We start from the raw sequence: 27,820 nt of genomic DNA, 5'->3' as shown, positions 1-27,820 counted from the left end.
GGGATACAGAGGGGAAGGGAAGAAGGAGGGAGATGGAAAGAGGAGGAGGGGGAAGGGAAAAGATGGAAAGAAGGGAAAAGCAGAGTGAGGGAGAAGCCTGGGGGACAAAGTCGGGAAGGAAGGTGGAGGAATTAGGAAGGGATGGAACCAGGGAGACCAGAGGAGGAGGGGAGGTAGGAGAGAGCCAGGGGAGAGCTCTGACATTTGCTTAGCATTCATTAGATGTCAGGTGGTGTGCTTTCACATAAATTACTTCATTAAATCTTCACAAAGACTCCACCAGTTAGATGGAGTTTAATCCTCGACTTTCAAATGGAGAAATTGAGACTCAGAAGTGTTCAATAACTTGTCCAAGGTCCCAGAGAGAGGAAGCAATGGTTGACGGCAAACCCTCATTAGTGCTCTGCCAAAATTCCTGTTCCTTTCTCAGCATCCTGTTTATTTGGATCACTTGTCATTGGATCAGAAAGAAGTGGGCAAATGAAGTCTTTGGAGTGGCCTTTTTTTTTTCCTTTTCTTTTTTAGGGCTGCTCCCGCAACATATGGATTCCCAGGCGTGGGGTCAATCAGAGCTACAGCTGCTGACCTACACCACAGCCATAGGAACACCAAATTCAGGCAAATTTGCAACATACGCTGCCGCTTGCAGCAACGCCAGATCCCTCATTGATAGAGGCCAGAGATCAAACCCATGTCCTCATGGATACCAGTCGGATTCATTACTGCTGAGCTACAACAGGAACTCCTGGTTTAATTGAGCCTCTGCATGTACTGAAGCTCTATGGCCAGTGATCTGAGGAAGATGACATTTGGAGAATTATAGATCCTAAAGTAAAGTCAGGAGTTCCCATCGTGGCTCAGCAGTTAGTGAACCCAACTAGCATCCATGGGGAGGTGGGTTCCGTTCCTGGCCTTGCTCAGTGGGTTAAGGATCCAGCATTGCCGTGAGCTGTGGTGTTGGTTGCAGACGAGGCTCAGATCCTGCGTTGCTGTGGGGGTGGCGTAGGCTGACAGCTATAGCTCTGATTGGACCCCTAGCCTGGGAACTTCCATATGCCACAGGTGCAGCCCTAAAAAGACGAAAAGACAAAATAAAATGAAAGCAATGTCTGAGAAGACTGACCTTAGAAAAGGAGATATACACATCATCAGAAAAAGCAGTTTTAGTAAGAACTATTTGGAAAAAGCTATTTTCATTGCCCTGGATAAAATCATAATCTTGACAGGATCAGTTCCATTCCACACAGGAGACATCTGCAGCAATTGTCATCCTCTAAACCAATGGCTGGCTGCTTCACAACCAAATAGGGTTCTCCCTAATCAGGTAGAAACTGACCCATTTATGAGACTTTAAAGGGCATTTTCACTTTTTTTCCTTCTAGAAAATCCAGATGAAACTAAAAAACAAAGACCCACAACAAATCAAGAGGTCCTACTCTGTGACATATAGTAGTAGGCACTCAACCAGTAGAGTTGACGTAGTAAGTAAAAGTTCAAAGCTGTCTTGGAGAAAATGATCCATCAGTTTAATGAAAAAAGTCATTGATGCGTTAGGAACCGTCTGGAAATAGCACTGCATGCAATTGTCAGTTTTGATTGGTTTGACTCTAGTTAGTCTAATTCCTCATTACTGAGATGATTACATGCTTAGGGCCTGTTTATAGGGTTTGTTCCCTCAAGAGCTAGAGCAGAATCACTGGGGACCCAAACCATATTTTAGGTGTCAGGGCTTTGAAATCTCTGTTTTAGTAAGATTCCCCAAAAATATGTTGTTCAAACGAAAATTTGAGAACTACTGATATAGGGGTTAACCAGGCCTCTCTATTATGTAATTATAGGCCCATGACTGTCTTTAATAAAATTTAGATTCTAGCCTACTTACTATAAATTAGCTAAGACTCATTCTTGTACTACTACAGATTTTAGATGAATATTTTCTAATCTTTTGTTTGTTTATTTTTCTTTCTTTCTTTCTTTTGACAAACCCATGGAATATGGAGTTCCCTGGCCAGAGATCAGATCAAAGCCGTAGTTGTGACCTCTGCCTCAGCTGTGGCAATGTCAGATCCTTATCCCACTGTGTAGGGCCAGGAAGCACACCTGTGTCCCTGCCTCCAGAGACACCCACGATCCCACTGCGCCAGAGCAGGAACTCCATCCCAATCATCAATGTATGTAAGTCACCCATGGAGTTTACTAAATGGTAGATTCCCAGACCTTACCCAAAGGGACTAGGTCGAAGCCAGATTTTCTGCACTTGAAACAACAACCCCATGTGATTTTGATGCAGATATCTGCTAAATTTATGCTTAATACAGAACCCTTCTGGAAAATAATACTCCTGTCAAATAGTCAAGCAATCCTTGAGAAGACAATTTGTTATTGGTTTTACCACCTCTTCAGGCAAAGAAATCCATTTGTAAGTAGGTTTAATTGCCAGAAACTTCTTCTCTTTTATTTTGGCCACATCTTTGGTATGTGGAAGTTCCAGAGCCAGGGATCAAACCCATGCCACAACAGTAACAATGTGAGATCCTTAATCACTGGGCCACCAGGAAACTCCCATCTGTTTCTGTTAAATAGGACTACACAGAAGACTCTAGTTATTGATATTTTTTTCTTTTCATTTATTCCTGATATTATTTTTAAGAAAACATACTTGACCAGAAAATAAGTCCTTAGATCCCTGTTGTGCTCATTTAGCAGAGAGTGGGGAAGTGGGGAAAATGTCAAGATAAAAAAAAAAATTATCCCTGATGGGACCAGAAGGTCCTCTGTTATTTGCAGAGCAACAATGTTTAGAAAATCAAAACATCTAGAAGAACTTGGAATTCTCAGTTCCTAGAGTAATGTCGCAGCATACGTAAACAAGTGAAGAAAAACCCCAAACGTGTCATTCTAAGCTTCTCTGGATATGGGAGGATAATGGTCAAAATAATGGTGATGAGGAAAGGTTCATAAGGAATAAGGTGGGGCGGATTCCCAGGAAGGAGGATGCTTCTTCTGTAAGAAATTGATGGAAACCCTCAGTTCTTCCAGGGTTTGCTTATTCTTGTCCAGTTACAGACTTACTCAGGGTGGGCAGCGCTTCTTAGGCCCACTAGGGTCGGCTATTAGGAGTAGGTACTGAGAAGGTGACCGGCTGGAAGAATGTGGGTCTGTTTCCAGGCATTTCAGTAGAATTTCCCCAAATCCTCAGAGTTTGACTAATTTATCCCATATTTACACTTTTAAAAAACCCAAATACTTTATTTTATTCATTGATTTCAAAATAAATTAATTACTAGTACAGTTTCAAAAGGCAGCAAAAATGGATTTGGACATGATGAAGGGGGTACCCAGAGTGGCCATGGAGGTATTGGGTCTATTATTTAAAACTGAGTGTGGGCAAGTTAAAAGATCTGTGTCCCAATCAATCATCTACAAAATGGGGATAAAATAATAACAAGTAACTTGTCGCCTTGTTTAGTAGTGCTAGTTTGCCAGCGGAATAATCATGAACCAACACCAAGTATCCGAATGGTACTTAATGACATAGGTCAGGATGAGCAAAAGGGTAAATACGAATAAACACATAATCCAGCAGGTCGCCTTTGCCTCAATTTCCCCCTCCATTAGATAGGGAGAGACTGAATTCTGGAGCTGTGGGAAGACATGGAGTCTTAAGCAACCTGCCTCTTACATATGTACTATTTCCATTTTTCTTAAAGAAGGTTTATTTTCTTTCTACTTCTCTAGCCAATTTTAGGGTATTAAGAGCCACACACCAGAAGTCTTGCTTTGTGTAGATGTTTTTAATAAATGCAAGTTTCAAATTGTGTATTCTCTGCGGTGGAGAATAAGGACAAGGGGATTCTAGAATGTGAACTCAGTATATTTTCTAAGAACATCTGGGATGCTGAGTCCCTAATGTTTTTAAACCATAAAATAAACCTTCGGCAAAGACATGTACATCATCACCCTGCCGGCACCTGAATCTGCATATTGGCTGAGATGCAGGAAGCATTATCAGTTCTAGACTGTCTCCAGCATCCTAACTGTGCAATCTCTCGAACTTGATTGTTTTTTTCTCTCTGCACAATGAGAATGCAAACACCTGTTCTGCATAACTTCAGCATGGTTGAGAGCTCTAAAGAAAAAAAAAAAAATGAAATTCAAGTGCTGATACAAAGCTCACAAATCATAGCTCAGAAATCTTGGCTCGTCTCTGGGATTTGCTCTGTCTACACAAGCTCTCCTGAAAAGAACAGCACAGAGGAAGGGTGCACACAAGGTTTTCTCCCTCATTTTGAGGCCAAAAGAGCTCTAGGGAATTGTGATCTTATCCTTGCAGACCAATTCTGGGTTCCAGAACCACAAGGGAGGATGGCTGCAGGAGCCACATGTATGCCGGCTCAGTGGGGAAGGCCTCCGTTCAGGCTGTTACATGAATCAGCAGAGACCAGGTTGAGCCCACCCTACTACCATGCTGGACACGCAGTCCGTGTTTTTATTTCATTAATAAAATAGGTCCTCACTTTTCCTGTGTCATCCAGAAGCGTGAGGGTACATTTGTAAACTGCATGCAGGTAAAAGGGAGGGTTCCTTTAGAAACTACAGCCTCTTAACAATAAATAACTTTTGATCTACTGTACATAACAGTAGTGCATTTCTTGTTAAAACAGCAAGCTTTTTTTTTTTTTTTTTACCAAAATGAAAACATTCATTTCTTTATAAATATTTTAAATAGTTAAATACAGTATTTCATAGCAAGGATATAAAAATAGCCTCTCTCTTTTTTTGATAAATAAAGACATATTCATTTACATGGCAAATAACGTGCAATAGCTGACCACTGGCCACCGGCTCTATTTGACTGATTGTCTAGGAGATGACATGCAGTGATAATTGTCCCTTTGCCTTCTCTATTTGAAAAATAGACCAGCAGGAACTGCGCACCCCCACGGCCCACAGTGCTGTGGATATTGTTCAGGAATGACACACGGGCACTCAGGAAAAAACCTTAGCCGCACTTGACAGAAGCCCCCTAAAGACAAAAGGCATCCACACATTCTTTGTCTGGGACTTCTAGCTGCTAGACCCTCAGGGTCTTTGGACTTTTACCAAAGTCTGTCAAACAGACCAGTAAGTTAATACCTGTACAGGAAAGTGTTCCTATTTTGTTTCTAGGATCTAGGAAGTGTCTGCTACAGTATGGAGGTGGTTCTGCCTTTGCCTGGCTCCCCACGCTCTCTTCCACAGGGCTCTCAGCTCTGTCCAGTCTTCAGGCTGCCAGAGGCAATAAAGGCAAACCAGAGCCGTCATGCAGGGATGGGATGGAAGCTGGCCGCTGCCTCATGTGCACTAATGTCATACATTGATGGCTTTATGATCTTTCACTTCTGCTGTGCTTGTGACAACTTCCAGAGGAAAGTTCTCCAAGGGTTCCGTAGAGATGGATGCCCCTCCTTCCCGGTCCCAAGATCCGGGCAGGTTTTCCAGGCTGAAGGAACTCATGGCTCCCTGGCCCAAGCTGCCCTCCTCTGATCTGCTGGGGAGAACCAGGTGCAAAGATGTTTCCGAAGAGGAGCAGACAGAGGACGAGAGAGTCGCTGAGATGGACTGCAGAGGCGTCAGCGTGGTATCTGACTGTGGAGAGATGCACCTTAAAAACTGCAAATGACCTTCTTGGACCACCTGGTAGTGGGCAGGTGAATAGTTAAGGTTTGGAGAATGGTGCAGTTCACCATCTGTGGGATTTTGCTCGTGAGCTCCAGTTCGCTGCGGGCTGCTCCCCACAGAGCAGGGATCCACACTCCATATGTCTGAGGTGACATTCCCATGACAAAGCTGTGCTTGGGTATAAGCAGCGCCACCTGCTTGCAGGTGTCGGCAGGGCTGGTGCGTACTCCAGGTCATTCTGGTCTGTAAGCTGTCCCTGGAGGGACACACAGAGGGGGTGTGCAGAGAGCAAAACCGAGAGGTCTGCTGAGGTGACAGGACGTGCTCTAGAAGTTGCATCACATTCCTCATGTCTTTGCCCAACTGGGAGACCTCCTGAGTCAATGTTGTTACCTACATGGACGAAGCATAGTCAAAGGCAATAGTCAGAGGAGCAGATGATATCAGAGCAGTGAGGAAGGGAAGTGAGGTTTCTCATTAAGAAGGTCTGGAAGGCTGCCCCACCTCCAACTCCAGCCAAGTCCAAAGGGTGAATGGGGAGGCTGGGCACCGGATCTAAACCCATCCTCACTCTGAAGGAACCTGGAAAGATACAAATAAGCTGGCATTCCTTTTTTTTTTTTTTTTTTTTTTTTTTTTTTGGTGGGGGCTCTTTTTAGGGCTGTACCCATGGCATATGGAAATTCTCAGGCTTGGGGTTGAATCAGAACTACAGCTACCAGCCTATGCCACAGCCACAGCAATGAGGGATCCGATCCGCATCTGTGACCTACACCAAAGGTCACAGCAACACCAGATCCTTAAACCACTGAATGAGGCAGCCAGGGATCAAACCTGCATCCTCATGGATACTAATCAGGTTCATTTCTGTTGAGCCATAACGGAACCCCTCTGGCATTCTTTTTTAAAACTTTTATATATATTTATTTTTATTGAAGTATAATTGATTTATGTTTCAGTGATTCAGCTATACATACATCTATATATTAATACACATCATATATTATATATATATATATATACACACACATATATATATATACACACACACGCCTTTTCAGATTCTTTTCCCTTATAGGTTATTACAAAATATTGAATATAGTTCCCTGTGCTGTATGATAGGTCCTTGTTGGTTACCTATTTTATATATAGTAGTATGTTTATGTTAATTTCAAACTCCTAATTTATCCTTCCCCGCCTTTTGCCTATGGTAACCGTAAGTTTGTTTTCTATGTCTGTGATTCTCTTTCTGTTTTGTAAATAAGTTCATTTGTATCTTTTTTTAATTTCACATACAGGCACTATCATATGATACTTGTCTTTCTCTGCCTTAGTGTGGCACTCTTAATCAGTAATTTTGAGATTCTTAAACAAAATTAGAAATATAAGTCCAGGGAGTTCCCATTGTGACTCAGGGTTAAGGACTTGATGTGAGTTCAATCCTTGGACTCCCTCAATGGGTTAAATATCCAGTGTTACCAGAAGCTGAGGTGTAGGTCTCAGATGTGGTTGGCATCCCAAGTTGCTGTGTCTGTGGTGTAGGCTTGCAGCTGCAGCTGATTTGACCCCTAGCCTGGGAACTTCCATATGCTGCAGGTATGGGCATAAAAAGAAAAAAAAAAGAAATGTAGCTCTAACATCTCTTTCAGCTCTTAAACACAGACAGTATTACTCTTTTGCATCCCTCGATGCTCCGTGGTGCACACCAACCATCCCCAACACCTCAAAACAACGTGGAGAGGTGAGTATTGTATGACAGCTTTCACTTCTGCCCTTCTGCTCAAGATCTATGCTTATTCAGAGACACACTGGCCTCAAGGGATGGTGACAGTGGTAAAGAAGAACTCCAGATGTGCTAAGGAGGGTGTCTATAGGAAAAAGGAAAGTTGCAAAATGAGAGTTAGAGAGAAATAAAAAGATCTTCAAGGTGAGTCAGTACAGATAAGCACTGTGGGGAACCTGGGAAGGTAGGGATCCATCAGTGAACTGAAATTGCATGGAATTGCAACCTCAATTGTGCAGTATGGGCTTTATTCACTTTTCTAGTGAGACATTTAGTTTTTGTAAGTTTTTTTTTTTTTTTTTTTTTTAACACCTGCACCTGTATTATATGGAAGTTCCTAGGCTAAAGGTCAAATTGGAGCTGTAGCTGCTGGCCTACACCACAGCTTCAGCAACGTCAGGTTTGTGCCACATTTGCAACCTGTGCTGCAGCTTGCAGCAATGCAGGATCCTTAACCCACTGATCAAGGCCAGGGATTGAACACGCATCCTCAAAGACATTATGTCCGGTTCTTAACCCGTTGAGCCACAGTGGGAACTCCTAGTTTTTGTAAGACTTTCAAAGGAGACATGACCCTCAAACTCTCGAGGACCACTGAAGAGTCTTCCTTGTTCATTTTACACTTAAAATCCATACTATAATTCACTGGAGAATTTATTTCCCACAACCACATCACTTTTTTAACCATGGAAGACCACCAAAAAATTGAATTTGATGTAAATCCAGCTTTTCTGGATGGTTTCTAGTCTTCAAAGTGAGGAAAACCTATATTTCAAGAAAGCAGGACACACACATATTTTCTAGTCTTTGGTTAGATTCATAACACTAACACATATTGTAATATTTTGCCTATAAGACTGTATTTTATAAAGAATTTCCTATGCCTTGATTTTCCATCATGAACCACAAACTCCAATATAAGCAGCCAAACCCATTGGCTAAATACCATCAGAAAACAAAACAGAACAAAAGGGCAGTCCAATCTCAGTGATGCCAAAACCAAGATTGCTGTTTTGGGCAGACTTTTTTCAACATTTAAGTGCATATTCCTAATTCATCCAGTAACTTAATTCAGTCCACTTCCTACAAGTGCATCCTGAAACTAATTCTCCCTGGCAGGCCCATCAGGTGGTAGTGCTGCTCAAATCAGGCATTTTTCAAAGGCCATAAGGAAGTTTTTCCATGGTTCAGGCAACCAACTGGTAACACCTGCCTTGAAATTGCCAGTCCAAAACTATTTCTGCCTTGCTGTGTTAGCATGGAACTCGAGGGACTCAATCGAATACTTGCCCTGGCTTTTCAGCAGATCTAAAACTTTTGGTGACAAAAATATGCCTCTGAGACTCACATTTAAGAAGTGAAACAGTGAATCTGGGAAAGAGTCTATGTGTTTTGAAATTTTCACTGCAGGTTGTCAATTTTGTAACCTGCTGAGCCTCAGTTCTAAAATGGGTGGGTGACACAAACCAGTCTCTGGATCTTGGCACAGCAGACATTCACCCAGGGATTCTACCTTGATTTGGTTAGTTCTTTTAAAAATTTTTTAAAAGTTAAAGTAGAGTTTATTTACAGTGTTCTATCAGTTTACACTGTACAGCATAGTGACCCAGTCACACATATATAAACACTCTTTTTGTCGTATTATCGTCCATCATGTTCTATCACAAGTGATTGGATATAATTCCCTGTGCTTTACAGCAGGACCTCCTTGCTTATTCACTCTAAATGTAATCGTTTGAGTTGATTAGTTCTTCTATCAAAATTTCAGAAGAGAAGGCTGATACTGAGCTGTTTGAAGGCTATATTAAGCATCCATTTCCATACGTAGTCTAGGCTTAATGCCAAAATCAAACTCACAGGACTCAGCTCTCAGTAAAAATGCTTTCAGTTGACCTTAGCTTTGAAAAAAGATGTTATAATTGAAGAACGACTTTGCATTTTAGGAACATCAACAAGTATGTTATTTAACAAATGTTTGAGTAAATTTATAATACAATATGCTTTTAGGTACTTTTTCTCTATGGGTCTACAAACAACACTAAGACAGGCAGGGGTGATGCAGTTTTATTTCCCAACCTGTAAAATAGGGGCACTATGGCCCGGAGGTTAAATGACTTTTTTTTTTTTTTGTCTTTTTGGGGCCACACCGGTGGCATATGGAGGTTCCCAGGGTAGGGTTGGAATCAGATCGTAGCTGCTGGCCTATGCCACAGCCATAGCAATGCCAGATCCGAGCCCTGTCTGCAATCTGTGACCTACACCACAACTCATGGCAACGCTGGATCCTTAACCCACTGAGCAAGGCCAGGGATCGAAGCTGCATCTTCATGGATACTAGTCAGATTCATTTCCCCTGAGCCATGACAGAACTCCTAAATGATATTTTAAGGTCTCTTGTTTCATGAATGAGACAGTCTTTGGTCTGGAATCAAGACTTCTAGGTTTGGTGCTCTTTCTATTACAATGTATCACCACATGGAAAAGGAGATACTGCTTAAAAATTCAGAGATTTTTGCTAATGTGGTCAGAATTTGTGAAGACCACAGTTGATACAAAAAGAAGCTTCAGGGTACCATCTCACACAAGTCAGAATGGCCATTATCAAGAAGTCTACAACTAACAAATACTGGAGAGAGTGTGGGGAAAAGGGAACCCTCCTACACTCTTGGTGGGAATGTAAGCTGGTACAGCCACTATGGAGAACAGTATGGCGGTTCCTTAGGAAACTAAATATAGAACCACCATGTGATCCTTCAGTCATACTCGTGGGCATATATCTGGAAAAAAACTTTCTTTCAATAAGTATATGCACAACTATGTTTAAAGCAGCACTATTCATAAAAGCCAATACATGGAAACAACCTAAATGTCCATTGACAGATGAATGGATAGAGATGTGGTACATATAGACAATGGAATATTACTCAGCCATAAAAAGAATTAAATAATGCCATTTGCAGCAAATATAGATGGACCTAGCAATTACCATACTAAGTGAAATAAGTCAAAGACAAATACCATATGATATCACTTATATGTGGAATCTAAAATATGACACAGGAGTTCCCGTCGTGGCGCAGTGGTTAAGGAATCCCACTGGGAACCATGAGGTTGCGGATTCAGTCCCTGCCCTTGCTCAGTGGGTTAACGATCCGGCGTTGCCGTGAGCTGTGGTGTAGGTTGCAGACGCGGCTTGGATCCTGCGTCGCTGTGGCGCTGTGGCTCTGGCGTAGGGCGGCGGCTACAGCTCTGATTAGACCCCTAGCCTGGGAACCTCCATATGCCGCGGGAGCGGCCCAAGAAAGGCAAAAAGACAAAAAAAAAAAAAAAAAAAAAGACACAAATGAACCTATCTATGAAATAGAAAGAGACTCACAGACATGGAGAACAGACTTGTGGTTGCCAAGGGGGAGGGAGGTTGGCGAGAGACGGATTGGGAGTTTGGGATTAGCAGATGCAAAGTTCTATATATAGAACAGATAAACAACAAGGTCCTACTGTATAGCACAGGGAACTATATTCAATATCCTGTAATAAAACATAATGAGAAAAAATACAAAATAATACATATGTATAACTATATAAGTGTGTATATATATATAAAACAACATTCTAAATCAACAATTCTTCAATAAAAAATTTTGGAAAATGAGCCTCGTGTAAAAATTATCTAAAATGATAATTCAACATCAAATACATAGTCATCTCTGAAAAATAGGAGACTGATTAAGCACAGTAAAATCTCCTCACAGCAAATTATATAAATGCAACAACAACAAAAAGGTTTGTAATAAGGAAAAATCTGTAATTGGACAATATGTGAACAGACAAATTGCTGATGAACTCGTTTCTGAAAGAAACAGATATTTTCCTATGATTGAAATATCTTTCCATGACCACATTCTTAAACATTTACTGTGCATTTGCCACAACTTTGAGGCTGTGAACTTTGAATGGGAATCCAGAGTCTTGACTGGCTCCAGGAATGTAAATACCATGAATATTTTCAGAAAACAAAATTACTACATTAGCTTGAACTAAAAGGAGCAAAGAACCCAAGGAAACAGTGCTTTCTTTAGCTCTAGAAGGTAATGATCAATTTATGTCAGGGAAGATTTCTGTCACTGTGTCACTGGGGACACACCCCTGCACCCTATTAAAGCTGCACAGGGAATTAATCCCTATTAGGTAAGGGTTCTCTCTCTTTACAAGGACAAAGCCAGCTGTCACAGGAGAGATGACATCTCCTGGGGGTGAAGGCTCTGGTGACAGTGAAGGTGACAACATACTGCCACAGAGAATAGAGCTAAGTTTCAGAGCACTTTTGTTTACTGCTTCCCGCTGGGCTTGCTAACAAAATTCATTCTAAAACAGGAAAGGCTTTACCCTTAATCAAATGCACAAAGCAAAGAATTCAAAGTTTGCTTTCTAAGGGTGGTAGGGTCTCAATGTTTTTTCACTGTACAGTTAAGAAGATGGGCACTTGGCTAAAAAAAGGTTGTTGGGGCTACTTTGTGATCAAGACCCTGTCCACTTAAGGAGATGTCTTCAAAATAGAGCATAAAACCAGAATACTGCCGAGATAGGTCAATAAAACCCAACAAAATCATTTAGAGCCAATGAACCAATGTTTTCCCGCTTACCTCAACAATTTCTTAAATCTTTTAAATATCTTCTGTAACTCATATTAGAAAATAGAGCAGGTATTACAAAGCCCTTCACAAAGTTCCACTTGGTTTTTTAATGGACCACTTCCTGCATTTTCCCTCTGATTGGGGCTTTTCTCCTTGGCCCTGTTCTGCCTGATAAGTTTCTGTCCCATTCAAATGCCTAATTTTTCATCTCCTCTGTGAGATAGCTCATTGATACATAGTAGCCTGAGCATCAAATAGGACTGTCTGCCCCCAAGGAGGCTCTGAAGTTCCATGAGGATAGAGGTTACTATTTATTTCGGTATCTCCTCAACTCAGGACAAAGCCTAGAATAAAACATACACTCAATAAATCTTGAGTGTATGAAGGAATGCAATTCCTGCCATTTTGAAGGACTTGGTTCTCATATTGCCTTCAATTTTTATTTTATGTTCTTTTATGATTTTACCATAAACATGCTGGGGGAAAGATTCCTACTACAAAATTATATTGGTAAATCTGTAACTGGCACTCTTCATTCCAAGTAAGTATATTAAAAGTAGGTATCATGACTGTTAAAGTTTTTCTCTATAAATATCCTAAACTGAACCCTTGGGTAATTCCCAGTTTTTAAGAGCAGGTGGCATTTCCATCATTAAGCATCCCTTTTATCTTATTGTCTTTTGATCATGATTGTAGAAATAAGTCTCTTTTGGCCAAGACTCTTGCTAGACTTCATTTATCTTACTGCTTTGTCACTTGTCCCGACATACACTTGATCTCCGTGGGCAGTTTTGATTCCCTGGGGAAATTTCTCCTGTTTACTGACTCCCACATCTCATGATGACATGATGAGTGCCAAGTGACAAATTCAATTAAGTTATTCCAAGTTATTTTATCAGGGAAAATTTTTGCATCCTGGGTTGCCACCCTTTGTGGCTATTTTAGATGTGGCCTTCTGATTATTTCTACTTACAAGTATAGTAGAAACCACACAGAAATCATAACTTAATGCATATTATTCCTTTTTTTTTTCCGCCATGCCCATGGCATATGAAAGTTCCTGGGCCAGGGATGGAATCTACACCACAGCAGTTACCCGAGCCGCTGCAGTGACAGTGCCAGATCCTTCATCCACTGCACCACAAGGGAACTCCAATACACGTTATTCTTTCACTTGTGTATTGAGTTACACTTTAGTTATTGTACCCTCTTCCTTCTCCTCCTCCTTCTCATTCTTCAGTGGATAAGACTCCATCAGTCTGGAATTTAAAACTGTTGGCCAAACCCGTTCCCCACTACCATCTGTGTAGACAATTGTTCATATCTAAGATTTCTCTTTCCTTTCCAAAGTCCCAACTGTTAGGAAGAAGAAGTGATGAAAACACCATCTGTGCTTCCAAGCAATTCAGTGTTCTCTCCAAAACTTTGGAGGTTCTCCCCTTCTCTGTCCTCCCAGCACCATGCATTTAACCGACAAATCACTAGGTATTTAGAAGGTTTCAGGGCAGTGCATTCACTCTTTTGAGCAGCAACTCCCATCATGAATAAACACCTGTGTGACAACAGACCTGTCAGCTGTACATGATAATCCACATACTGATGTTTCCACACCGCTTAAGAAGGGAATCACTAAATGCCACAATCTTTCTATTTCTCCCACATCCAGGTTTCTTCCAAATGATCTAGAAATGATCATTCCCAGAAATGATGGTTGTCACCAACATTCCCAGAGTACCCGCATTTCTCCTCTCATGTTTAATTTACCCCATCAATGTGACAGTACTGCTCATCTTCCTGAGTCATGGTTCTACAAGGGCTTTGTTGTGATGATTAAATAATACAATGGATGTTAAAGTTTATTCCCCACAGGACTGGTACTATGTCGGAATGTCAGGTGTCTGGATTTGATAAGGCAACACAGGCACTAAGCGTAGTTGAAACTTCTGCATGGTAGGGAATACTAACACAGGAAACACTGAGCCCCCCCAAAATAAAAAACGATTATCTATGCATACCTCTTTAGCCTCAGCATGGAGAGGTAAACCATTCCTGATAACACTTTTACATAACTGTTGAAAGAAACAGAGTCTCCACGTTTCAGCTTTGCCTTGCACTTGTATCTTTCCAGTAGCATATAGTAACAAAAATAATCAGAGCTTGTGAAAAATTTTGATTAAGATCCTGTATTTCCAGTGTGAGGTTAGAGTAATTGCAGTCAGATGGGTTAAGAATTCTCTATTTGAGCTTGGGGTTAGTAGATGCAAACTACTGCATTCAGAATGGATAAGCAAGGAGGTCCCACTGTATAGTACAGGAAACTATATCCAATCTTTTAGGATAGAACATGATGGAAGATAGTATGAAAAAAAGAATCTATATATATGTACGACAGGGTCACTTTGCCATACAACAGAAATTGGCATAGCATTATAAATCAACTAAACTTTAAATTTTTAAAAAAAGAGAGTTCCCTGTTGCTGCTGTGGCTCATGTTACTGCCGTTGCGTGGCTTGATCCCTGGCCTGGGAACTTCCACACCCCATGATCATGACCAAAAAAAAAGAGGGAATCTCTGTAAAGGATGTGTGATCTGGAAGACAATGATGTGCAGTTTGGTGTTGATCAGAATTGAATAAGGGCCAATGTGGGGCCGGGGTTGGGGCAGGTACAATGGGCCTTTATTATTTATTATAGTAGCTCAAGGCCTTGAGCAAGTCATGCCATCTATAAATCTTTGTTGATACCCAAGTAATTTAATCAATGGTCAATTGCATGGTTAATTTTTTTACTATGAGTTATTTTCATTCAAACTTAAATAACTTTCTCCCACCTCCCCTAAATAGGCACAGGAGTAAGTATTACTGTCTGGTAAGACTGTTCCATGTGATCTTGATGTCTCATGGAAGTCCCCCCCACTTCAAAAGAGGAGATTGTAAAATACTGTCATATTACCGGGTTTAAAGAATCCATCTGCGGTAGTGGTGACCTACTGTCCCAGTAACACCTGCATGGCCAGCTTTTACAGTTAGACTATGTTGTTTTGGTGCAAGCACAGATTTGCTGTTCTAATGTGCCTTTGGATTGTGCCTTTTGGGAACAGGAATGTGAGTATCATAATAAAGACAAGAATGTGTCTTTGGCAATACCTTTTGCTTCACATAGAAAAATAGCTTCCTTTGGTCTTATATTACTCATGTTTCAAATTTCTCAATCTTGGCTATGGGCATAGTATGATTCACAGACTCTGACTATAACTGAAACTTCAGTTGATAGAGGGAAAAAAATGTGATTTCATTTCTGTGCATTCAGCGAGCAGATGGGGAATGCATCTGTTGATATAATCTTCTTAGCTTGAAGAGTTCTTGACCTGTCACTCAATTTTTGCCAAAGATGTACACATTTTTCTGCTAGACACAATTTTCCTAAATTCAGGGGTACTAATTACACCAATCCTCTCCCCCTGCCACGAACGCATATACATTTTTACAAGCTCTGATTCAGGTAATTAAATGGTCTTTCATTTAATCTTTTGTTATGTTGCATATTTATCATGGGATTCAGACAAGTTCAATCAAACTCCATAAGTAGGCAAAACAAAAAAAGACGATCGGGCATAATTTCATCCTTGTGTCTTTTGCTTCACAAAGCATTCCAAAACAAGTGACAGTCTTTTTATCTGTCAGCTAAAATAATAATCACACTCGGCACTTGCATAAATTTCAGCCAAATGAAAATCTCAGTCCCGTTACTAATGAAAAGTTGTAAATCTTTGTCTACAGCTGGAAAGACTAGGATGTTGGGGGTGGGGGCGGTAAAGTGGCTTATCTGAGGTCACACGGGAAGAGCACCAAGGGTTCAACTTTCGCAGGTGAATCTGATACCTCTTAAATTACAATAAGAAAAGAATATAAGTTTAGCATTACCCAAACTAAGTGACCAGCTACAGTCATGAAAGTGGTTACTCCAATGATTTTACTGAATTTCTGCAAGCTCTGGCCTCTGGACACAACTTTATTACTTTAGCTGTACTACGGTATTCCACTACTTATCAACCCTTTGACGCTTTCCTCATCTATGTTCCTGCTTTCTATGACAAAGTTTTTTTTTTTTAATCGAATTATAGTTAATTGACAATGCTGTGATAATTTCTGCTGTACAACAAACTGCTTCGGTTATATATACACACATATCCATTTTTTTTCAGCTTCTTTTCTCATACAGTTTATCATAGAACATTGGGCAGAGTTCCCTATATTCTACAGCATGTCCCCGTTGACCAGCCATTCCATATACAAAAATGTGCATGCGCCAATCCAAATTGCTCTCTGGCTAAGGGGTCCTCACTGCTATTGTTGAACATCAAACAAAAATCTGTCTCCCTTCAGAATACCAATAGCGTATAGCAGTGCTTGTCAAGATTTAATCTATACAGGGAGTTCCCGTCGTGGCGCAGTGGTTAACGAATCCGACTAGGAACCATGAGGTTGCGGGTTCGGTCCCTGCCCTTGCTCAGTGGGTTAATGATCTGGCGTTGCTGCGAGCTGTGGGGTAGGTTGCAGACGCGGCTCGGATCCCACGTTGCTGTGGCTCTGGCGTAGGCTGGCAGTTACAGCTCCGATTCGACCCCTAGCCTGGGAACCTCCATATGCTGTGGGAGCAGCCCAAAGAAATAGCAAAAAGACAAAAAAAAAAAAAAAAAAAAAAGATTTAATGTATACAGGAATCACGTGGGCCTCTGTCACAATGTATATTCAGAATTAGAAGATGTGGGGTGGGGCTTTGGGATTCTGCATTTCTAACAGGTTCCCAGTGAACCTGATTCCAGCTTTCAGTCAGGTAAGCAATTCCTATTCTGATGGATAGAGTCCCTCGTCTTAAGGATCTATTTCCTTTGGTTAACTCCTCCTGTACTGATCTCTAAGTAAGAGCTTAAAATTTAGTCTCATCTGCTTCTTTCAACTCCTTTGGCAAGTTTACAGTTGGAGTTTTTCATTTGTTTAGAGCGTCTTTACTTTCTTACAATACTACTTAGTTTTAGTAGTTTTCTGTCTGTAAGTCTTGTATAACTTTGGTTAACTTTATTCCCAAGTATTTTATTCTATTCTATTGATGCTATTGTTAAGTGGGGTTTTCTTAAACTCTCTTTCTCATAGTTTATTGTTAGTGTATAGAATGCTGTGGATTTTTGTATCTTGCAACTTTACTGAATTCGTTTATTAGTTCTAACAGCTTGGGGGTGGCATCTTGAGGGTTTAGGGTCTGTGTTCTTTAGTAGCTCCCTGAGGTTGAGAATGTGTGAAGACCTGTCAGTGTTTCAAAGCAAAGGATATCACTGAGCACCTAGATGCAGGCTTGTTAGAAGCTGGACACTCAGGCAGCCACTGAGGAAGTCTGCAGTCAAATCCCTTCCTAAGAGATACTGAGAGATGGGCATTTCTGCTGAGCCTGGGTATACAGCCAAGGAGGTACTCCTGGACCCTCTGAAACTTGCTGTAGTCCTGTGGGGCTTGTGAACAGAGCTAGGTATTTGGGAGGCCATCCCTCAGGTAGGAGCCTTAAAAGTTGGGAGCACCAGAAGCACAGTCCAAACCCTTCAGTCTCAGGGAGAAGCTGGGAGTTGGGGGGTCCCTCCCGATTGTATGGTGCTATACCAGGGATGGGATTCACAGCAAAAGTGTGTCTCAGCATTTCCTACCTAATTTCCATGTGGCATTTTTTTCACCTGGTGTGTAGGCATTACTGGCTAGTTTCTGTATTTCTCCCAGATGTACATTCAGTAGGACTATCAGAGGAGGGAAATTCAAGCGTGACTGTTTATTATCTATTTGATGTTTTAATCCATTGCATTTCTTGTCTTTACTGAACTTCAAATTATACCATCTTTGACTACTGGGAGACTCTTCCTATTGGCTCCTGAGGTTTTTTTTGACATCATTCTAATAGTGTTTGATAGCTTTCCTGCTGTGTTTTGAAGACCAAGGTGTTCCAGCCTCAGCATGTATATTTCATGCCCCAGAACTGGGAACACCCTGGAAATAAGAAACGCTAGTTTCTTTTAATGGGAAATTGTATTTCAAGACCATCATATAGGCACAGAAGAATTCACTGTGATTGGGCTGGTCATTGTTTTTATTCCTTTTTCTGTTAAAAGAGCTTGGAGATATGTGCAGTATATGATACTACATTGGTTCACACCAGTATTTATAATTCCATTTCAGGACTATAGGGTTTTTACTTAACACTTTCTAAAGTGTGTTTATATATTCTTTATTCTGCACTGTGAATTCTGGTTATTGAGGTGCCGAGGATGATTGAATTAGCATATGCCATGGTTACAGGCATACATCATTTTATTGCATTCTGCTTTATGCTGCATCACAGATTTTTTTTTAAACAAGTTGAAGGTTTGTGGTAACCCTGCATTGTCACATGGGAGTTATTGTTTTTTAGCAATAAAGTATTTTTAAAACTTAGGGGATGTACATTTTTCTTTAGACATATTGCTATTGCACACTTAGTGGACTACAGTATAGTGTAACATAGCTTTTATATGGGAACCCAAAGAATTTGTGTGACTCACTTTATTGTGATATTTGCTTTACTGTAGTGGTCTGGAACCAAAACCTGCAATGTCTCTGAGGTCTGCTCACATGCATTTGCTTCACCTTCTCATTAGTCATATAACAGTCTCAGCAGATCAATACAAATTATTATTGAAAAGAGTTAAAAGATTTTTTTTAGCATATTCTGTTATTCTCGCATTACTCCATTTTTTAATGGTTCTGCTATATTTACATTGTCAGGGCATATGGGCCTTGACAACTTATACTCTCTCCCATTTAACTTTGATTTAGATTTGGTGATAAAATTGGCATACATATTTAATGTTCGTGAATTTGTTGATTTTATGAAAATTTTTTTCCAAGTCATCTTGGCTTTCTGAATCTTGTTCTCTAGTACATTTTTCAAGAAATGTATATTGGAATAATATGCTCTGAGTTCTTTTCTATTGATAACAGTTTGATATTTGATTGTCATTTTTGCTGAATATAAAACCTTAGTTTACATATTATTTTCTTAAGAATCATATATTTTGTATGTTATTTCACCCTCTTGCATAAAGCATTACTGTCTAAAGGTCTAATGATAGTCTGAATTGTCCTCTTGCAAGTCCTTTCTAAGATCTTTTTTGGATAGATGCCCAAAGGATTTTTTTTTCTTAAAGGCTAGTAATTTCTTTTTAAAAATTTTTATTATTTTATTTGAAACATAGTTGATTTAAAATGTTGTGTTATTTTATGCTGTACAGCAAAATGATTCAGTTCTATATTTATAAATATGTAAAATATGTATTCATATATATTCTTTTTCATATTTTTTTCCATGATGGTTTATCACAGGACACTGAAATAGCTTCCTGTGCTATATGGTAGGATCTTGTCATTTATCCACTCTATATGCAACAGTTTGCATCTGCTCATCCCAAACTCCCAATCCTCAGGCCCCCTCCCTGGCAACCACAAGTCTGTTCTCTGTGTCCGTGACTCTGTTTTGTAGATAAGTTCAATTGTATCATATTTTAGATTCCGCATATGTCATATCATATGGTATTTTCCTTCTTCTGTAAAGTGGAGTAATTTCACTATATAGTATGTAATTTCAATATGTAGTTTCACATAAAAAATTCAGGGGATTTTGTCAGTTTTACTGTTTGTTAGTATAGGATGCCTAAACTTGGCTTTCTTCTTCAGAGATTTGTATTTTTTGTATGTTAGATCTTCTTTGTGTATCTTTAATATTTGTCACTTTCCCTAAAATTCTTTTTAAACAATTTCAGCTAGGTAGATGCTTTAAGTTTTCCCTTTTTTTCACCATCTCTTTTCACAAATTTATTTGCTTTTGTGTTGCTTCTAATTTAGTCAATTTCTATCATGATCTTTTTCTCACTTCTAATTTTTTCTTGATTATTTCTAATCCTTAAATTCTATCATTTCATGAAATAAGAAAGAAGAGCTTTAAAAGATATAAAATTTTAAATTTCATTAAAGCACAATATCTGAAACATGGGAACATGTTATTACTTACCTAATATGAATGATAATTATTTGGATATCTTTTACTATATAAAATTCTATATGTTTAAAATAGCTCATGGTTAAAAAGGAAAAACAAAATATTCAGTATGCACACAAAAGTCTTATTTTTATAGCAATATCTCTATGCCTTTAATTTTTTTTCTTTTGTCATTTTAGGGCTGCACCTGTGGCATATGGAGATTCCCAGGCTAGAGGTCAAATCGGAGTTTAGCTTCCAGCCTACGCCACAGACACAGCAATGTGGGATCTGAGCCGCATCTGTGTCCTCCACCACGGCTCACGGCAACGCTGGATCCCCAACCCACTGAGCAAGGAATTGAACTGCATCCTCATGGATACCAGTCGGGTTCATGAACCACTGAGCCATGACAGGAACTCCTATACCTTTAATTGTAGATGCCTAAATATTTTACATTAAAAAAACCCCGAGTTTCATCAATCATTACTTTTTAATCTTTGGTTATTGTACATTTCAATGACCCATACTTAACCACTGCCAATCAACATCCAAAAAAACCTACCAAGAGGTTAGATTCTTACTGAATTAATGCGGAGACTTCCTCCATTCTCATAGCAGCTGAGCAATGAACATCACAGTGAGAGAGACCGACGCAGCAAGGTCCAGCAGAATCCTTTAAGGAGCCATGGTGTCTACAGGGGGTATCAGGGTCTAGAAAGGGACTTTTAATCACTGGCTGGCACCTGCTCCAACCAAGCTTTTATGATGCTGGTGTTTTAAATGAAAATCCTATTTCCCTAATAAATTCTTTAATAAATGCAGAAACTCCAAGGCTGAGGAGATTCAGTTTAGAAAATGAACTTGCAAATCATCAACTGATGTCAGAGCTGTAATAACAGTATCTTTTACAAATGATCCAATTTGATTTTTTAAAAATTACAGTATGCACACAAAAGTCTTAATAACAGAGCTGTAATAACAGTATCTTTTACAAATGATCCAATTTGATTTTTTAAAAATTACATTGAAAATGTCAGAAACTTACCAGTGGATTCCCTACAATCCCATATCTCAACACTTTTACCATTTTATTTGCTTTAAAATGCACTCCTTTGTTTTTAAGATTTGAAAATGGAATCATCCATGGGACACTTATGGGAAAACATAGATGGGAAATAGATAATTTCCCCTAAATAAACATATAGTATAGTTTATAAGGCTTTTTTGAAAAGCTCTTTCTAAAAATATCCTAACCTAAAATGATCGGTATGCGATTTAATCATCTTAACCCTAAGTATACATATGACCAATTTAAGGAATCAAAGACTAAAGTAAATGTGGGCTTCTAATCTTTCAGAGGGGAAATATTTTTGATACACAGCAAAGACAATATGCTTGGAAAGCTAGCCCTAGTGTGCTAGGACTTAATTCTTGTTTCCAGGCCTTTCTGTGTCATTTGCTGTGAGTGTGATTATCTCTGGACCTCAGATTATTCACCTGCAATAGGAGCAGCTCTTGTGTGTAAAGTCTCTTCAAACTCAAAACTGAAATCCCATTTTCTATTCAATGCCCTAATGCCTGATCACTAAGATGGACATGATGCATAATCCAAGCATCTTTTATTCATTCATCAGCCATTACTATGTGTCTACCATGTACCAACTGAAAGCTAAGGCAAAAGCGATAAAGGTTCTTGTCCTCCTAGAACTGACTTTCTAATGGGGTGATAAAGACAATGAAAATGTAAATAAATAAAATATGTAGTATAATAGAGGTTTGACAGGGTTATGGGGGAAAAGAAACTTGGAAGTAAATTTGGGGAGGTGGGGCGGCTATTTTCAAAAGGGTAGTCAAGGAAGGGCTTACTGAGAAGTTGACTTTTGAGTACAGATTTGAAGAGAGAAGAGAGCCACCTACACATATATTTTGGGAAACAGCTTTCTGAACAGAGAGAAGGAATGCAAGACCTCGAGGTGCTTTCATAAGCTGAAACATCATGACAGACAACAACCCCTGTTCTGGAAGAACACCGAAGTCACCTGTCACTGTCTGAGAAATTGGATCCGAAGAAGGGGCAGAGGCAAATGACGTTGATCATGATGATGAAGAATCTGGTTCTCATATCACATGAGTAAAGTTCAAGTAAGAGAGAACCTTTATTTAAGAGTGAAAGAGGCTACAGAATGAGGAGGAAGAGAGATATTAGCTACCTTCAAAATTTAAAGTGTTTTCATTAAAAATGGACAGTTCGGTAGCTTTTTCTGTTCTACTCAAGAGCAACAGAAGTAGGAAAACTGAATAACGAGCTTTACAGAGTTATATCAGCTAAATATATAGAAGAGGTTTCTGGTAGTTAAAGCAGAAATGAGGTAGGTCACTATTGGCATGGTTTGCTGTCATGAGGAGCATTTGGAGAATTAAAAAAAATGGAGATGCCTAGTGCCAACTCTAGAGGTTCTTTTTTTTTTTTTTTTTTTTTTTTTTTTGTCTTTTTGCCATTTCTTGGGCCGCTCCCACAGCATATGGAGGTTCCCAGGCTAGGGGTCGAATCGGAGCCGTAGCTGCCAGCCTACGCCAGAGCCACAGCAACGCGGGATCCGAGCCGTGTCTGCAACCTACACCACAGCCCACGGCAACGCTGGATCATCAACCCACTGAGCAAGGGCAGGGATCGAACCCGCAACCTCATGGTTCCCAGTAGGATTCATTAACCACTGCGCCACGACGGGAACTCCAACTCTAGAGGTTCTAATAGTCAGTCTATGATTGGCTATATGAATGGTTATTTTAAAAATGTTTATTCATTATTCTATATATTAACTTATTATAATATTTGTAATTATGTAAAAAAGTCCCAGAGAATTTGAAAGCATAACCAGGAGTTCCTGTCATGGCGCAGTGGAAATGAATCCAACTAGGAAACATGAGGTTGAAGGTTTGATCCCTGGCCTCACTCAGTGGGTTAAGGATCTGGTGTTGCTGTGAGCTGTAGCTCTAATTAGACTCCTAGCCTGGGAACCTCCATATGCCGCCGGTACAGCCCTAAAAACAATCAAAACCAAAACAAAACAGAAAGCATAACCAGGTTTGGCAACCATTGTTCAAGATTTCTTTAGAGCATGGTGAGATTCTTACTACAGAAAATATTCAGGTAAGATAACTTCTTGCCAGTAACCTCAGACCGAAAATTCCCACAGTGGGTGAAAAGTCAGAATAGATGTCAAGGTATCTCTTAATTTTAGCTTTCATGATTCTACTACATTGTGAAACTACAATAGTATCAAGCTGAGGTTGCTTAGTTATTTGTTCCAGGACAATTCTTTTACTCTTTATTTTTAACAAGTAATTATTTCAAATTCTGTTCTACCCTGTGGTTATATAAGCACAAAAAGGAAATTGTAATAATTTAGTATTGATCTTATGTATAAATCAATTGATTTATGTATAATGACTAGTTTAGTACTGATTTATGAATATTGTGTTTATTTCTAATTGTGTGCAAATGAATAGGGAGTACTGGTTTTCATTTCTGTAGGTGTGTTATTGTCCTCTAATCAAAAACACTATAAAAAATCCAAGCCTCCCCAAGGTCATGTATATTTAATTTCTAGTCTTGAACATTGAGTTACTTGAGATACAGGGCATTCTCTATTATACTTCAGTAAAGTCTGAATACTTTAATAATAAAGAATAATATAATTTTGAAGCTATTAACACAATTTTTTTCTTTTTTTGGAGATATAATCCAAGTTCTCACAAGCCTTGCACTCTATTTGGGAAGGAAGACATGCGCATATAAAAATAATATAAAACTACATAAAAACAAATACTGAGTGACAAGGTTAGAAAGCAGGTGTTGAAGTTCAAAAAAGGGACTTAGGAAATTAGATTCATCATAGAAGAATCAAGGAAATTCATAGAATATTGGAGGAGGAATCAATGGTGAAGGAATTGAAGCTCTTTTAAAAGATCTGCGGTGTTCTCATTTTTTAAAAAAGGGGAAATTCATGTACCATGGTGAGGATAAGAAAGAAAAAGCCTCTGCAATCCCTTCAAAATCTAATATCCTAAAAAAATCCTAAAAAGCAAAAAACTTCAATATTACTCATAGTTGTTGGACTGAATCAGTCATATACTTTTATTTTTCTATTGATGAATTAAGATGGCAGAGATAAATGTTTTTGCAAGGTTATGTCAACTTACAAAATTTTTAGGAGGTATGGTGCTAAATACGCATATCCATTTTTAAAAAATAACCACTTATTCTGAAATCAGTTAGTGGTCAGTTAATAACTAGCTGTCACCAAGTGGATAATTTCCAGCAATGAATAATTAACTAATTGACTAATTTCCTTTGAATTTTTATATATATTTTTTGTATATATAGTAACTCATTTTACTAAATATTTCCATTTATATTTCTAAAATAGATCCTCTTTCCAACTGACTCTGCCCCTGGAGACTAGCCTGCATGATTCCATCAAGAGGCCCATTGGCTCTTTGGCTTCTGACTGGGTTTGGTCCACTGCCGAATACCAGCAAATCAGAGGGAGGTGGGAGAGGGAGGTCAGGGTGTATATTCGTCTGGCTGCTTACCTGCAGGGTTGAAGTGGGCAGAAGGTCACAACAAAAGATCATGGCTCCTGTTAGGTGGCCTTCTTCATCCAAGATTTCTCTGCCTCAAGATTCTGTGACCATTCTCCACTCTGGCCCCTTGGACCTAAGGGCGGTAGTGAATTTCTGCTGATATTGCCCCAGGGAGGGAAGGGCTGTTCCCTCCTTTGTGGTTTCCCTACACTCTACTAGCTCCTTAGTAAATACCCCTTTTTAAACAACTCAGCTTATATTGCCTATTTGGAATGTGGCATTGGTCTCAATTATTATATCCATTTAGTCCCCCTCTTCAAAGATGGCACAAATGAACCTATCTACAAAACAGACTCACAAACATAGAGGATAGACTTGTGGTTGCCAAGGGGGAGGGGGAGGAGTGGATGGACGGGGAGTTTGGGGTTGGTAGATGCAAACTATTACATTTAGAATGGATAAGCAGTGAGATCCTACTGTACAGCACACGGAACTATATCCAATCTTTTGGGATAGAACACGATGGAAGATAATATAGAAAAAGAGCATATATATATATATATATGTGTGTCTGTCTGTCCAGGTCACTATGCTATACAGCAGAAATTGACACAATATTGTAAATAAACTATACTTTGATTAAAAAAAAAAGATGAGATGAGGCCTATACATAAGTAATTCCAGTCAAAGAGGACAAAAAGTTAATCTCCAAAAGTTATATGCATTTAAAATCCACACTTCACAGGCCAAAGTTCTGAGTGACATTTTTTTTTTTTTGCTTTTGAGAGATCTGCACTATTCTTTAGAGTTTATTTTCATTAATTCATTTATTTATTATCAGTAAAACTCTCATGAGAGCTACAAATGTGCCTATGCATAGAGGCTCGAGAACTGGAAAATAACCAAAAAGTGTCCTACAAACCATTCATTAGTTGGATATATTCCAGTTTAGAAACCTGTGTCCACAAAATGCAGCATTAACATGAATAGTACATATGTATTAAAAAGAAAAAAACAGAATGATTTTCCAGCAGTTAAATGGACTTCATTTTTCTAAGTCAAAAGTGAATATACAGTTTTGCTTATAGCTTTATTTTGAAAATTTATGATTGAGAATTACATATGATCATAATGAGGAAGAAAAGAGTGTATAGTCAGCTCTTGGAATGGTCTGGCAGTTGTTTCAGTGGAAGCAACTGTTGATGGAAAGATATAATGATGACATTAATTGATTAAGAATGACTTCACCATAGGGTGTTGCTCATGTAGGTTTCCTTATGCAAATTACTAATAAACCCTGATTTTTCATAGTCATTTAGAAAAGCAGTAAAGCAACTCTTTTTTAAAAACTGAAGTACAGTTGATTTACAATGTTGTGCTAGTTTCAGATATATTGCAAAGTGATTCTGATATATATGTGTATATATGTATATATAAAATCTTTTTTTAAGGTTCTTTTCCACTAGAGGTTATTACAAGATATTGAATATGGTTCCCTTGCTATACAGTAGGTTCTTGTTATTTGTCTAAGTAGAACAACTCTTAATTAAAGAACAACCTCTGTTATTACTTTTTTTTTTTTTTAAGGGTTGCACCTGTGGCATATGGAAGTTTCCAGGCCAGGGGTTGAATCAAGATCTCTCTGTTTTTCAGCAGAAATCACTTCACTTCCTGTATTTGTTTACTTAGATATTATATGACACATTTAATTGAGGATCTATTGGCATTTAACCCTAAGCCAAAGGAAAGAGGAGACAAAATTTTCCTATTAACGTTTGGGTGCTATGGTAGATATGACTAGTGCTTGCCAGTATCTAGTGTTCCATTGTTTTTCTGGGGCACACAGAAGATTAAACTTTTTTTGTCTCTTGGAATTAACTGTATCCATGGAATTAGCTCTGGTTAATGAAATGTAAACAGAAATGATGTGCATATCTTTTAAGCCAAAATCACTGCCTGTGCTCCACACTTCAAATGGAACATAGCTAATGAATGACATTCCAGGTAGTGGTGTTCCCTCCTGTTAACTAGCTTTAGGCATTTTGCTTGAAAGGGAAATAAATTTGAGCTAATGAGATGTGGAGTTTGTTTGTTACCTCACTGTACTTTACCCTATAACAATGCCTAGCAGACAATGGTGGGGCTCTTTGACATTTCAGAAACAGTTACTAGCCATTATTGAGGAAGTTGAAAATGAAGAAAGAAGTTAAAAGATGTTGATGTTCCAAAAGACAATTTGAAATTGGACTTATAGTCTTGGTCACTACCACAAAATGATTCTTTAAAGCCTTAGGAAAATAGTGGTTCTAAGGAAGATAACTGAAATAGCTATTTTTTTATGGTTTCCTTTGCTGTGCAAAATTATATGAGTTTGATTAGGTCTCATTTGCTTATTTTTGCTTTTATTTCTATTGCCTTGGAGACTAACCTAAGAAAACACTGGTATGACTTATGTCAAAGAATGTTTTGCCTATGTTCTCTTCCAGGGGTTTTATGATGTCATGTCTTATATTTAAGTCTTTAAGCCATTTTGAGGGTTTTTTTGGGTATGGTATGAGGGTGTGTTCTAAGTTGCCCAACGTTCCCAACACCACTTGCTAAAGAGACTTTTTCCTATTGTATATTCTTGCCTCCTTTGTCAAAAATTATTTGACTGTAGGCACATGGGTTTATTTCTGGCCTCTCTGGTCTATTCCATTGATCCATATATCTGTTTCTGTGCCATTACCACATTGTTTTGATTACTCTAGCTTTGTAGTATTATCTGAAGTCTGAGAGGGTTATGCCTGCTGCTTTGTTCTTTTTCTTCAGGATTGTTTTGGCAGTTCTGGGTCCTTGATAGTTCCATATAAATTTTAGGATTATCTACTCTAGTTCTGTGAAAAATGTCATGGTGAATTTGACAGAGACTGCATTAAATCTGTAGATTGCTTTGGGTGGTATGACAATTTTAATGCTATTAATTCTTCCAATCCAAGAGCATGGGTTATCTTTCCATTTCTAGAATATCTATATTCAAAGGACATGATCTATGATCCAATTATGAAATGTGATGCATACACAGTCATGTTTGAAGAGAAGATGCTTTTCTGCTGGTCTC

At 39.0% G+C, this 27,820-nt stretch overlaps 1 protein-coding gene across 1 annotated transcript in view; it reads right to left on the bottom strand.

The window, feature by feature from the left end:
- KCNH8 (potassium voltage-gated channel subfamily H member 8) overlaps nt 3,776-27,820 on the bottom strand; it is a 429,124-nt gene continuing 405,079 nt past the window's right edge. The window contains exon 16 of the mRNA XM_021071363.1: nt 3,776-6,054. Coding sequence (XP_020927022.1) covers nt 5,350-6,054 — 705 coding nt within the window. The 3' untranslated portion in view covers nt 3,776-5,349. The remainder of the gene's footprint in view (nt 6,055-27,820) is intronic.

This window comes from Sus scrofa, chromosome 13 (assembly GCF_000003025.6).
Source record: "Sus scrofa isolate TJ Tabasco breed Duroc chromosome 13, Sscrofa11.1, whole genome shotgun sequence".
Taxonomy (NCBI): Eukaryota; Metazoa; Chordata; class Mammalia; order Artiodactyla; family Suidae; genus Sus; species Sus scrofa.
This window is presented reverse-complemented; position numbering and strand designations above follow the sequence as displayed.